The sequence below is a fragment of the Cynocephalus volans genome, chromosome 1, assembly GCF_027409185.1.
Source record: "Cynocephalus volans isolate mCynVol1 chromosome 1, mCynVol1.pri, whole genome shotgun sequence".
Classification (NCBI taxonomy): Eukaryota; Metazoa; Chordata; class Mammalia; order Dermoptera; family Cynocephalidae; genus Cynocephalus; species Cynocephalus volans.
Window position 1 is genome coordinate 119775042 of NC_084460.1, and position 12696 is coordinate 119787737.

The 12696-nt window shown below is 43.4% G+C and overlaps 1 protein-coding gene across 9 annotated transcripts in view; it reads right to left on the reverse strand.

Moving 5' to 3' along the window:
• Positions 1-1322: 1322 nt before the first annotated feature.
• The window catches only part of RUBCN (rubicon autophagy regulator), a 50194-nt gene continuing 38820 nt past the window's right edge, over positions 1323-12696 (reverse strand). For all 9 annotated transcript variants that reach the window (XM_063106239.1, XM_063106205.1, XM_063106187.1 and 6 more), the window contains 9 exons: positions 10585-10645; positions 9209-9341; positions 8427-8572; positions 7762-7826; positions 7036-7274; positions 6418-6479; positions 5688-5841; positions 4482-4575; positions 1323-4263 (listed from right to left, as the gene is read on the reverse strand). In XM_063106239.1, coding sequence (XP_062962309.1) covers positions 4085-4263; positions 4482-4575; positions 5688-5841; positions 6418-6479; positions 7036-7274; positions 7762-7826; positions 8427-8572; positions 9209-9341; positions 10585-10645 — 1133 coding nt within the window. In that variant the 3' untranslated portion in view covers positions 1323-4084. The remainder of the gene's footprint in view (positions 4264-4481; positions 4576-5687; positions 5842-6417; positions 6480-7035; positions 7275-7761; positions 7827-8426; positions 8573-9208; positions 9342-10584; positions 10646-12696) is intronic.

The following is a 12696-nucleotide window of genomic DNA, read 5'->3' on the forward strand; positions in this document are numbered from 1 at the left end:
AGCTCTCTGGCCTCTTTTTATAAGTATACTAATTCCATTCATAAGAGCTCCACCCTCATGACCTAATTTCCTCCCAAAGGCTCCACCTCCAAATAATATCACATTGGGACTAGGCTTTCAACAGGAATTTTGGGGAGACACAATCATTCAGTTCACTGCACATATGTCCTCAGAATAAAATCTAAAATTCTTGGTAAGTCCTCCTTTCGGTTTCTTGCCCAAACTCTTCCTGTCTCAGGAGGACCATCACATGCTAGTTCCTGTCTAAAGTCTTTTTCTGCCTACTCTGAGCTTCATGCTTTGGATCTTGGTCAAAATACCTCTTTGTCATGGGCTCACTTGTCTTCAGTATAAATTAGGTCCCCTTATCTTTTTAAATAGCATCTACGCTTTTCCTTCCTAGCTTTTATCACAGCTTGTAATTACATATTCATTTTGGTGATTTGTGCAATGTCTGTCTCCCCTACAAGACTCTAAGTTCCTTAAGGGTAGGAACTGTCTCCATTTTGCTCCCTGCTGTAGCCTCAGAGCCTAGCACAGAAACTGGTTTATAGTAGGTACCCAAATATTTGATGATCAAGTGAACAGGAAGAAATTGGCATGTCCAAGGATAAATGAGATGTGAAATAAGAACCTGAATTTGTATGCTAGTGGTGGAAAATAAATGAGATGGGTTTATTTTAAAGAGAAAAATCAACAGAATTTGATGACAGGTGGTAGAAAAGAGATAATGCTTGACTAGCCAGACATGCTACCTTACTCAGAGAGGAAGTCAAACACAGCTAAATTTCAAACCTGGATGACTAATGGTTAAGTTTTGGGAAATAAATTTACATTGGTTTTAGACATATTGGTTGGAGATGACAAAAGGACATCTACGGGGAAAAATTCAGAAAGATGCACGGTGGAGCTGCTGCTTTAGTGGGCATAAGAGAGAAAACCTGAGCCGGATGTTCACAGAAGTGGGAACTGAAGTATCTAAGACAATTCAGATGTTGCAGAGAGGAAGATTTACCTCACTTGAAGCGATAGTTACACCACAAGGATGGGTAGGGGGCACACCCTGTGCACTGTAAAAGACTGTCACAAAGTCTAATCCTGATATTGTACACATAAAGGAACAGAAATCCAAAGAGGTGAAGTGATTCACTCAAGGTTACATAGCCATTCAATGACAAAGCACTCCAGCCCACTTTTCCTCACCTGTAAAGTCCAGTTTGCTTTGCATTATAACACAGAAACCTTCTGAATTTTCAGACATACCTGCAGTGGACACTCAATACCATTTCCTGATAGTCAAGGCAGGCAAACAAAAGGCAGAATTTCATTCACTTAGTTTATTAACAATGACAATGAGCTGTTAGACCGTGCAAGAACTACAGCAAGTGGAATTCCAGTTCAGAACATCTCTATTTAGATTTTTGCTTCTTTTATGTTAATTCAACAAAAGCTCTAAAGCCTTGGCAGGGAAATGTCAGAAACAGCCTCATTTAAGTGGAAAATACTCGCCTTCCACTCTTCTGCTATGTTTTGAATCTTGTCTCCACCTTGCAAGCAAACTGTTTTTTTTTTTTTTTTCCCCCTTTATTTACAGAAAAGAACACTTCTTCCCTCCCATTTCATTTAGGAGGAACTTTCTTCAGTGCATTCAGAAACTTCTCCCCACAATAACGGGATTTTCAGATACCGATAAGTTGCAAAGTGCTTCAAAACATCCTATCGTCTGCCGCTCTTCTGTACTCTCAAATAAATAAATAAATATGTATTTGGATGGTGAAAACAGCATAGTATCAGGGTCACTAAAACAGATATACAATCTAAAAGGATAGGGTGGGGGAGGTGGAGAAAAATAAGTGAAAACTCAGGAGCATGTAAGCTTAAGTTGAGCTTTAGAAATTGTGTCAGCATTTTCTATCATTTGATCCTATGCTGCTATGAAACAGGTAAGACAACAAGGGAATACATCTCTTCTAGTGTAGTGACTTGGAGTTAAGAGCTGAGTTTGTAATTTAAACTGAAACTGGAAATAGAGATCACCCAATCTGGGGCCTAACCCTTAGTAAGACTTGGGTTTTGTGGGGTCATTCCCAAATCTCCTTAGAGGACAAGGGAGTTTCTAGTAAGCCCTTCAAAACTGGGCCGGGCCTTGGCTTTTAGAGCTTCACAATGACCTGAAGGGAAAATAGCCTTCCAGCCTGGGTCTTCCAGCCCAAGGTAGCCTTCAGTCCCAAGTTTGAGGCAGAGGAACCAACACCATGGGCAAATTCCTACATGTTTCCTCCCTGGTGGAGCCTCAGCTCTAGCTGTTATCTTTCTTTTTTTTTTTTTTTTAAAGATGACCGGTAAGGGGATCTTAACCCTTGACTTGGTGTTGTCAGCACCATGCTCTCCAAAGTGAGCTAACCGGCCATCCCTATATAGGGATCCGAACCCGTGGCCTTGGTGTTATCAGCACCACACTTTCCCAAATGAGCCACGGGCCGGCCCTCTGGTCGTTATCTTAATGCTCCTTTACTTCCTTGTTACTTCCAACTCAGGCACTCATCAGCTTCCACCAACCATATGCAACTTTTTATTCGCTTCCTGGGGCAGCACCCAAGCCATTTTTTTTTTTTTTTACTAGCAACCAACTATGGGAAGACAGGTACACAGGAAGAAGTGAGTCCCAGAACAAAAATGTGGGCTCTAGTTCACAGAGCTGCCAGCCCTTGGAGAAGCAATCCTGAAAATTGTTTTACATAGAGGTTAGAAGTTATAGCGACTTACAGAACACCACAAAAATACATGGTCCCATTCAAGAACTTTTCCTTTCCAAACACACATTAAAAAGGGAGGGATGTTAAAATTAGTAAAATAAAAAGAATTATTGAACATATGAATATCACCAGGCCAGATAAAGAATTAAGTGCATAATTGGCATAAAGGCTCTTGTTATCCCAAGAACAAAGGAATATTCACACTCACATCCACAAATTGTCAAGTTCTCTAACACCACTTTTTCCCCAACTTTGACAAAAGAAACTAAGGCAGGAGATTAGCCACCAGGGAGGGCTCCAGCTCTTTTGCAGAAAAGGGAGAGAGAATGGAGTTGGGCTGTATTTTACTCAGAACAACTATGATCATCTAACAGAGAATAGAGTAGTAAGGGACCCACTAAGATGGTGGGTGGGGTTTCTATCCTCACCTTAGGATGGTGTCAGGTACTTGCCTGAGCTTGAAAGATCATACCTGCACCAAAGAACTAGGTTAACTTAAAGAGAACTTAATATCTAAGAGGAGGCCAACAGTTCCTCTAACTGAATAAATGTTGCTTAAGCAACAGAGTTATAGCCTCACTTATGCTTGTGGTGTACGGCTACAAATGGTCCTGGCCTAAGCATCAGTTCTGTTCTTTGCTTCAAGCTTACTGGCATAGATAAAGAAAGTCAGCTTGTGAAATTATCTATGCCTAGAATATTTCAAACAGGGAAGTCATAGCTGCCTCCTTTAGGTCTCTGAGGATTCTAGGACGGTAATGATTCTGTTTTTATGGCCCCCAAAATATCTCAATAAGTTGGAGAGAATGTCCATGATGTTGTCCCATTCTCTGCTGCTTCTCCTCAGGGCACAGTCTGACACTATTCCAGGATTGGGAGAGAGAAAACTCCTCATCACTCTGTTTCAGCAGCAAAGGAGAAGAGAGTTAAGAAAGGCTTGGCTCAGAAGCTGGAGAACTAAAACAAAATAAAAACTGGAAATGATACTTGATATGCAGCTGAAACCAGATCTGGTCCTGGTGGAGAAAGCCATGGATGTCAGAAAAATTGGATCTCACTGTCCATTCCCCTGACAGAGGCACTATAAGCTTCACTTAAGACCCATATGTCAGTTTTGATGGATTACCTGGTGCCCCAAAATTATCTGTCACAACAGACTGGAGCCATCAACCTAAGAAAGGCTGACTACACATGGACATCAGACAGGTCATAAAAAATAATAATAATCTTTTTAAAAAGCCCCAAGTGGGGAAAGTCCTTAAGAGGGTGGCTCAGTTCTGCATTATGTGTGACCCTAGCCCGTGGATAGAAGGCTTAGTGTGCTTTCTTCAGGTGGTCTCCAGGATGGTGGCTTCTAGGGCCAAGGCTTCAGTGGATTCCTCCTCATAGTCTGACATGTAGGACTCCAGGCTCTGCTTGGCGAGCAACTCTCGACGGGCCTGCAGCCGCTCACACCGGGGACAGCTTCCAGACTTGAAACAAGCTTTATGGTAACATGCTTTACACTCTATTCAAGTTGAGAAGGGGAGAGAGAGAAAAGAAAACAATTTGTATTACCTCAAGCTGGAAGTAAGTTGCTGCCACAGCCCACCACAGCTTGTGCTCCAGTGTTGAAACTCAGGGATTGTTGAATCAAACCATACTCTTGCTAACGGGGGTGGCTCAAGGGAGGTAAATGAGTTCTGTGTTCAGTCTTGCTTGCCCCACTCGTAGTACCACCCTCACCTTCACAGGTCCGGCATTTATGGAGCTCAAAAGGAAAGATGATGTCATCCTCATTCTGACAGAACTCACAGATGAAGCCCTTGGCTTGGCAGAGCTGGGGTAAAAGAAACAGATAGCAAAATAAGGGCAGCACATCAGAAACTGGCACAGGAGGGTGAACACCAGTGAGAGGAGGGGCAAAATATAAATAAAAATTGAGTGGGCTAAGGTTTTGTACCACATACAGGGAAAAATCCTGGGCTGGACTTGGAAACATAAAAGCCAGACTAGGGCCAGGGCTGGACAGTGTTAGACAAAGCTTTATGATGGAGACGAGAGGCATCAGCTTGAGAAATCCCTACCACTAGAGTGGTTCTCAAAGAAGAAAAAAAGGAGGAAGGAATGATGCCTCTAAAGTTGATATTCTAGTCTGGGTAATGATTTTATTTTGAAATAGGAACCACAGCCAATTAAGATACAATGTGAAGACAAGGATGTTTCCCCAAAATAACACAAGCCTCAAGTCAGGTTATAGTGAAGTGTTTCCAGTTCCCCCAACCACACAGGATTCTCTACATACACCCTATTTTAAGCTCTAATTCTGAGACTGCCACAGGAATACAAACTGGGCATAGTTTAAGATGAGGAGTTCTAAAAATGGAATTTCTGAATTTCCGGTATGTTGAATATATTGCAAACAATAATAACTTGCATCTGTAGAATACTTAAAGTTTATAAAATATGGTCACATCAATTATTTCATGAATCCTCAAAAATACTGAAAAGAAAGGACAGTATGTAAAATTATCATCTTCATTTTAGAGATAAGAAAATTGAGGCTTTATGTCAGAGTGGGCAAATTATTTCTTTTGGTCATGGTGATTGAAAATAATAAAGCCAAGACCAAGGTTAGGATCCCTCTCCAGATTCTAATCCAGGGTTCTCTTCCCACACTATGACAATTCTTTAGTGAAGGCCTGCTCAGTCCTGCTCGGAGCTACCTGTGGGGAATGCCAGTATAACTTTCTTTTCTAATTCTAGGTTCCTCAGATCTGGATGATTTAGTCGTTCACCAACCTAAGGAACAGCAATCCTTTCCAGTTTTTCTCACACTATGGACTAGCCATTTCAACCTCCTGGAGCTAAGTGGCAAGAACCTTGGGTCCATCCCACTTCTCGTATTCCTAAGCAAGGACTCAACTGCATGCTAAAGCGAAACTTTCTCACCATGCATCGCTCTACATGGGCAGCCCCTGTCCTGGTGAGCTCAGCAAGCCGGGGCCCCAGCTCCCCCTTCCTGGTTGCAGCCAGGTCATTCAGTGAGTACAAGTGGAGATCTTCTGTCAGGTGGCCTGGGACTGTGTCAAAGGAATCCAGAAGCCTACAGGAAATGACGGGAAGCAGGTGGAAGGAGAGAATGAACACTTTGTGTGGCACATCATAGTAGATAGATCCTTATCCAGAAGCAAGAGAGATAAGGTAACGAAGGTGGGCAACATTCAGCCAGCCCAGGTATTTCAGGCCACCCAGTCATCCCACACTACTGGCTGGCTGGATGACAGAGTGACTTATTTATAACCTACAGAGCGAGCCATGCCAGCTTGCAAAGAGTTTGGCCTGACCTAAATAGAATAATCACAGGTTACCCCTTCCAGAGAGAAGGATACAGTTACTACTGTGGCTTCTCGTTTACAATTTTCACACATTTCTGCAAAATTCCCCTACTCCCCTACTCTCTTTCATATAACAAGAGCCAACTATTGGGACATGTCCCTTTCAGAGACATTAACTCAGTCAGAATACTCCGGCCTCCACCCAAGACTTACTCTCTTTTTATTGTTGTTGTTTTTGGGGTTTTTTTAGTGGCAGGCTGGAACAGGGATCTGAACCCTTGACCTTGGTGTTACAAAACTGCACTCTAACCACCTTAGCTAACTGGCCAGCTGGTAAGACTTACTCTTTGGCCAGTCGGCATGTCTTGAACATGTTCTTCATGTGATACAGCTGGACCCGCAACAGCTGAAAAGAAAGACATTGGGTGGGGGATGGCAGTTGTGGGGGTGCATGTGGAAAAGAAGAGAGAATTGACTGTTAGACAGACTAGTGACTTTAAACCCTGGGGACCTGGAAGCCAGAGTCCAACTGTCCTCTACACCTCTAACTCAACCTGCTTTTAAATAATCTCCAGCCAGGGAAGGCCGTTCTGCCAGGTCAGTCTGCCCAAATCACACACACAACTGAGAGCAGCTAAGAACTTTGGACTTTGAATTTCCCACTTGATACCCTATTCCCCACTCAGTGATATTTTCAGTGAAGGGAGAAATTCTGCTTTTGCCATCAAGAGCAATCTATAGCTTCAGAGCTTCTACTGCCAGGTTTGAGGATCTGACTAGACAGATACCTGGGAAATGGGAAGATATTAAGAAAGTACATAGAGAGAGCATAGATGATGAGATAGTTATGGCTCTGACACTGTGATGAGAAGTGTAGTGATTTCGGGAAATACTGTATGAACAGAGGAGGGTTGAGGGGAGAAGGGTAAGAATCTAGGATGTGGCCTTCTCAAGGGTCTTACTCGGACTTGATTAAGCAGCTTGACCTTCCTATAGAGAGCGCTGTTGATGTCCTGCACATTGAAGAGAGGATCATTCCAGATCTTAATGAGCAGGTCCTTGGAGAAATTGCTGACATAGTACTTGCTGAAATCCCACTTGCGTAGAATCCGACTAGGGATAACCATCTGGGCATTCTCATGGCAGCACTGACAGAAGTACTTGCCCAAATATTCACAGTACCGCAGCCGCTTGATATAATCTGGAAAAACCAGAAAGCCAAAAGGATAGATGTGACTGTCTTTCCCATCTACAAGCTGGTGATACAGCTCTGTGTTTCCCTAAAAGGGTGGAAAGGGATGGCCAGTGGCCTTTGGCCACTTCTGTTTGAGCTACCCATCGCTGGCAGAAACCCACCTAGAGAAGCCAGTGATTCCTATGTCCCACCCTGAAAGCGACAGAGGAAACAAAACCTGCCAGAGTTGATAAGACCCAGCCTCCAAGAACCTAGCTAAAACTACCCAATTTTCTCCAGTACACAATCCTGATAATGTGCTCCCAGAAATAATTTCCCTCTGACTGCCAGTGCTCTTGCCTAGTCCTACCCCTTCCCTCCAGGACCCTTCTTTCCCTTCCTCCAATTCTGCCCTGTCACCTCCTCTTACTACCTCTAACAGGTTCCCTCTCTCCTAAGTGTGGGAGAGAGTAAAGCCCTTGGAGGCAGTATGGTGGTAGGAAAGGATACTCACCAGGGTCAGTCCGGATGCCACATCCTGCACAGCGGTAATTCTGCTTGGCCACAGCAATTTTCCTCCTAAGGAAAGGGGAAGGAGGGGATTGGCAGATAGCAGCTGCATGAGACAGACAGTAGCTGCCTGAGGCCTCTGGGTGCAAAAGATGAAGATACAAACACAGAGCTCTTGTTAACTATGGGAAGAGAGGAAAATTCACTTATTTTTTTCAGAGTTGGACAAAATGAACCTATTAGGAGAACTAACCTGAGGATTATAAGGTTAGGATTTAGGTCTAGGCAGTGACTGTCCCCAATAATGAACTACACTTTCTATACAAATGTAAGGGATGGAAAATAATAAAGAGGAGAGAACAAAAGGAGAGAAAAGCATCCATCTCTCTTAAAAAGAGGAAACCAATAAGCTCACAAAACCACTGAAAGTCAATAGGTTGGAAAGGCCAGTGGAAAAAGACCTCATTTCCAGTTAGCTCTGGGGAAGAATGGGGAGGATTAAAAATAAGAAATTAAGAACAAAAGAGATAATCCTTTCCCTCTGCCTTTAAATGAACAAAATTGTATGGGAGGTACAGCTGGAGGCAGAGACTAGAGGTAAGGAGACAGCCCCGATAATCCAAAGAGGATGTATTCATTTTCCAAAGGGCACAGACACTGGTTACTCACGTTGGAGCTGGATGAACATTAAAAATTATCTGAGGCCGGGGTGGGGCCCACTCTAGGTTGCCACGAACACGAATACGCAGCTTATAGATGTCAGCATGCTGCCCATCATCTGGTGAGATAGGCAGTGAATCAGGGATGGGCAGGAGCTGCAGAAGAAAAGCACAGGTCAAGATAACATGGACAGTGTGGGGGAACACATATCCTTGACCCTTCTGGCCATGACAGAAGCATAGTTAATGAAAGACATTCCAGGAATACCACAGAGTAAGGACTTCAGAGAACTTTAGCCCTCAAAACAAACCAGAAGGCACCAGGAACTAGAAGTGAGGACCTTGGGTTCCAAGAAGCAAATAGAAACAGCATCCCAGAGTGGTGGCATCTATTGCTGATGCTGTCCCTGCACTCAACCCAGGACCCACGGCACGCCAGGGTGCTTCGTGCCTTAAAGACTCAGCTGCAGAGCAAAGAAGAGTCCGAACAATTCACTTTTTCATAATGTCTCAAAAGTGATCTCAAAAAAAAAAGAGTTCTACTTCTGGGTCTAGTGGAATAAGGACAGTTAAATAGCCATTATTTCCTGTTCTGAAAATTGCTAGTGGAAACCTAGGCAAGCAAGCATTCACTCATGCATTTATTCATTCAACACATTTGTAATGAATGACTTCTATGAGTAGAAAAGGAAACACACAGGCTCATTCCAGACTGGGGACATGTGACAAAGGAGAACAAGATCAGAAAGCCTCACAGCCTCCAGGGTAGGGATGAAAAGCTGAAGAGCCTACCTTCTGAGGAGCATCATGCTCTGGGACTAGCCACTCTAGCTCTGAGGCAGCTGGAAGCTGCATCCCCTCAAATTGCTTCAGAAGCCCCATGGCCACTGCCTCAGCAGATGTGGAGTGCAGGAAGCAGTGGGAGCTGAAAAGGAGAGAATCAAGGAAAGCTGAGCATAGGAAAAAGACAGAAGATGGAAACCTTCCCTTCAGGGTCTGATACCATAGGCATGAACTGCTGGGCTGAGAGAATACTCGCAGCACCCCCAGTCCACTCAGTTTCTTTTCTCATCATCTTCACACACGTTGTAGCACTATGGCTAATGTTGGAATCCTGCCAACGTCACCAATTGTAGTGCTCTTAATCTGTTCGTGATGCCAATTGTAAAGCCACACGACCACACCAGTTGTTGGGCTCTTTTACCTGCCGGTAATCCTGTCCCAACTGGGCCAACTGTTGAGCTAGGGCTGGGTCTGGAGCTCACAGACCCCTCAAGCCTGTTCCAGACTTGGTCACAAACCCTTCATATGCCAGGCTGGGTCACCAGAACCCTCACATGCTAGGCTGAGTTACCAGACCCTTTACACACAGGTCTATGAGCTAGGTAACCAGTAAACAGGTCCCTGGAAGCCACAGATTGGAAAGCATGGCTGCACACGTGGTGGCTGCCCGAGGCAGTCACCAGAGGCAGTCGCCAGTCAAGGTGGCAGCGCGGCATAGGTGCACTAACTCCGCCCACACACAACCTATTCACAGCAAATGCTCGGCAAGATTCTGAACATCTGAGGGTCCCTGACCATTTTCCTATATTTTCCAACACACGTGTACAGTGAAAAGTATACTGGCCTACAATTCTAAGATTTAGGTTCAAATCCCACTAGCATTACATGGCACTGCTAGTTAAGAACTCTGTCACTTCCTTTCCTTAAATTTCAGTTTGTTTAACTAGAAAATGGAGATCATGATGCCTGTTCACAAAATAAAGTGAGTAAAACTGCTTGCAGACTATAAAGGGCTATTGTTCCTCCCAAATGAGCTACTATTTCTCCTAGTTGGGTCTACAATGTGGAACATGTTCCAAAAATCATGATCACTCCTCTCTCTTTTCAGAACTGATGTTCTGGGGCCCCTAGTTATGATCAGAGTCAGCAGAGAAGGAACAATTCACATTGTGAGCTTTGCCTCCATGAAAGCCCACCCCATTTGGACCAAAGATCTCCCCTCTTCCCTTGGGCTTGCCACCTTCAGGCAGGCCCAACACTTTAACCTTGCCTCCTCATGAATTTGGATGGCTTTACCCATGGCCTTTCCCACCCATATGTCAAGAATTAGGTTTGTTTCTCCACATATCTCAAGGTTTTATTTAAAAAAAGAAAAAAGTACTCACAAGGACTGGGAGGAAATGAACGATTTGCCGCTTGAGGCTGTGCTCCTTCTGATGTCAGCATCTAAATGGAAACCAGAGGTAAGAGGAGAGTGATATGGTAAGAGAGGAGGTAAGGGATAATGGAAATCACTGTGAGGTATTGCCAGCTAAGCACTCAGGGTAGCAGCTAGGTGCTACATTCTGCGCAGGATAAGGAGCAGGGGAAGCTCTAAACACAACTTCTAATTTGGCTTTATTCAAGTCACAAGCAGGCAAATTAGTGACATTATGCACAGCACTGAGAAGGCCAAAGTGGTTACAAATCCAGGTAGAAACACAAATTCAGATTTGGTGTAAAACAGTGAATAAGAAAAGGAAGCATCCTAAGGCACAGAGGGACATAACCCCTAGTAAGCAGAAACACAAAGTAAATTACTTGAAGCTCTCCCTCATTCTTTAAATCTCAAGCTTTTTTTCTTTTTTTTTTTAAAGATGACTGGTAAGGGGATCTTAACCCTTGACTTGGTGTTGTCAGCACCCACGCTCTCCCAAGTGAGCTAACCGGCCATCCCTATATAGGGATCTGAACCTGTGGTCTTGGTGTTATCAGCACCACAGTCTCCCAAGTGAGCCACGGGCTGGCCCTTCAGGCTTTCTTAAATTGTAAGCTCTCAGAGGTAAAAACTCTGTCTGGCTCTTTTTTTAAAACATAAGAATTAGTACCTAAAACAGAACTTGGATTACAGAGGTTACTTATTAAATGTATGTGGAATTGAAACTTTACTTCTAGCATCTCTCCACTGTTGCTATTACGTCCAAATGTCAGAATTTTTCTCTATCCTTAAAAAAGCTTCACGGAAAAATTTCTTTCCTTTCTGGTGGCACAGGGAGTGTGAAGGTTAATTCCAGGTGTCAACTTGGTTAGATGAAGGAATGCTGAGAAAGCTATCTTTTTAGGTGTGTCCATGAGGGTGTTTCTAGCAGAGATTAGTATGAGTGTCTGAGTGGAGTGGGTGGGAAAGACCCACCCACATTGAACCATCCAATCCGCTGGGGGCCTGGAGAGAACAAAAGACAGGAAAAAGAGGTGAAGCTGTCTCTCAATCTGCTGGAGCTGGGATACACTCTTCTCTCTTGTCTGTGGACATCAGAGCTCGAGACTCTTCAGCTTTTGGGTTCCAGAACTTCCACCAAGGACACCATCAGCTTCCCTGGTTTTGAGGCCTTTGGACTTGGACTGAGCCACACTGCCAGCATCCGGTTTGCAGACGGCCTATCATGGGACTTTTCTTCAAAGTCACATGAGCTAATTCCCCTAATAAATCCTTCTCATATAATTATAACATATCCTATTGATTCTGTCTCTCTGGAGAACCCTGACTAGTACAGGGAGGAAAAAAACTTCTGTATGGCTTGGCGACTCCCTGGAGATGCCTGGTAACCAACAAATTTTCACAGAGATGGTCAACATTATCTTTACTGCAGAACTCTTAGGCATAATTACAGGAAACTATGACAGACTTTCTAAAGCCTATTTCTGAAAGATTTTGAAGAAGATTTCTAATAATGATACGCTCGAACATCTAGAGACCTCATCTACCCAAATATTTTTGATGGGAGGGAATGTGAAATACAGCAGTCATGTTCAAGAAAGGCAGATAGAGCCTATCCAAGTTATGAAAATGAGGCTGTTTCGATAAATCCCATCTCTCACTTCCTTCAATGCTTAGTGAAAAGATCTCTTCTTCCTAATTAAGCCTACCTGATGATCAATCTACTGTAGTGTCTGATCCCCTAAATACAGCAAATCTTATATGACATTACTCTGCACTTGGCCATGAGTACCTCAACTGTTCCTCATATGTTTCCTCTGTATAGAGATTATTTTGTATTTACAACTAGATTATAAAGTCTTCTTGTGAGGAAATGAAGTTGTGTCTGATTCTTCTTTTGGCCCTAAAAGAGTTAACACAAGGCTCTGAATACAAGCATATACTTAAATAATACTGTTGACAAACCAAAGTCTTCAATCTATATACACAAGTAAATTAACCATTGAAACCTGTTGATTTTCATATACTTTCTAAGCACAGAAAAATAAGACATCAACAAAAATTTTGCTGGTAATTAACA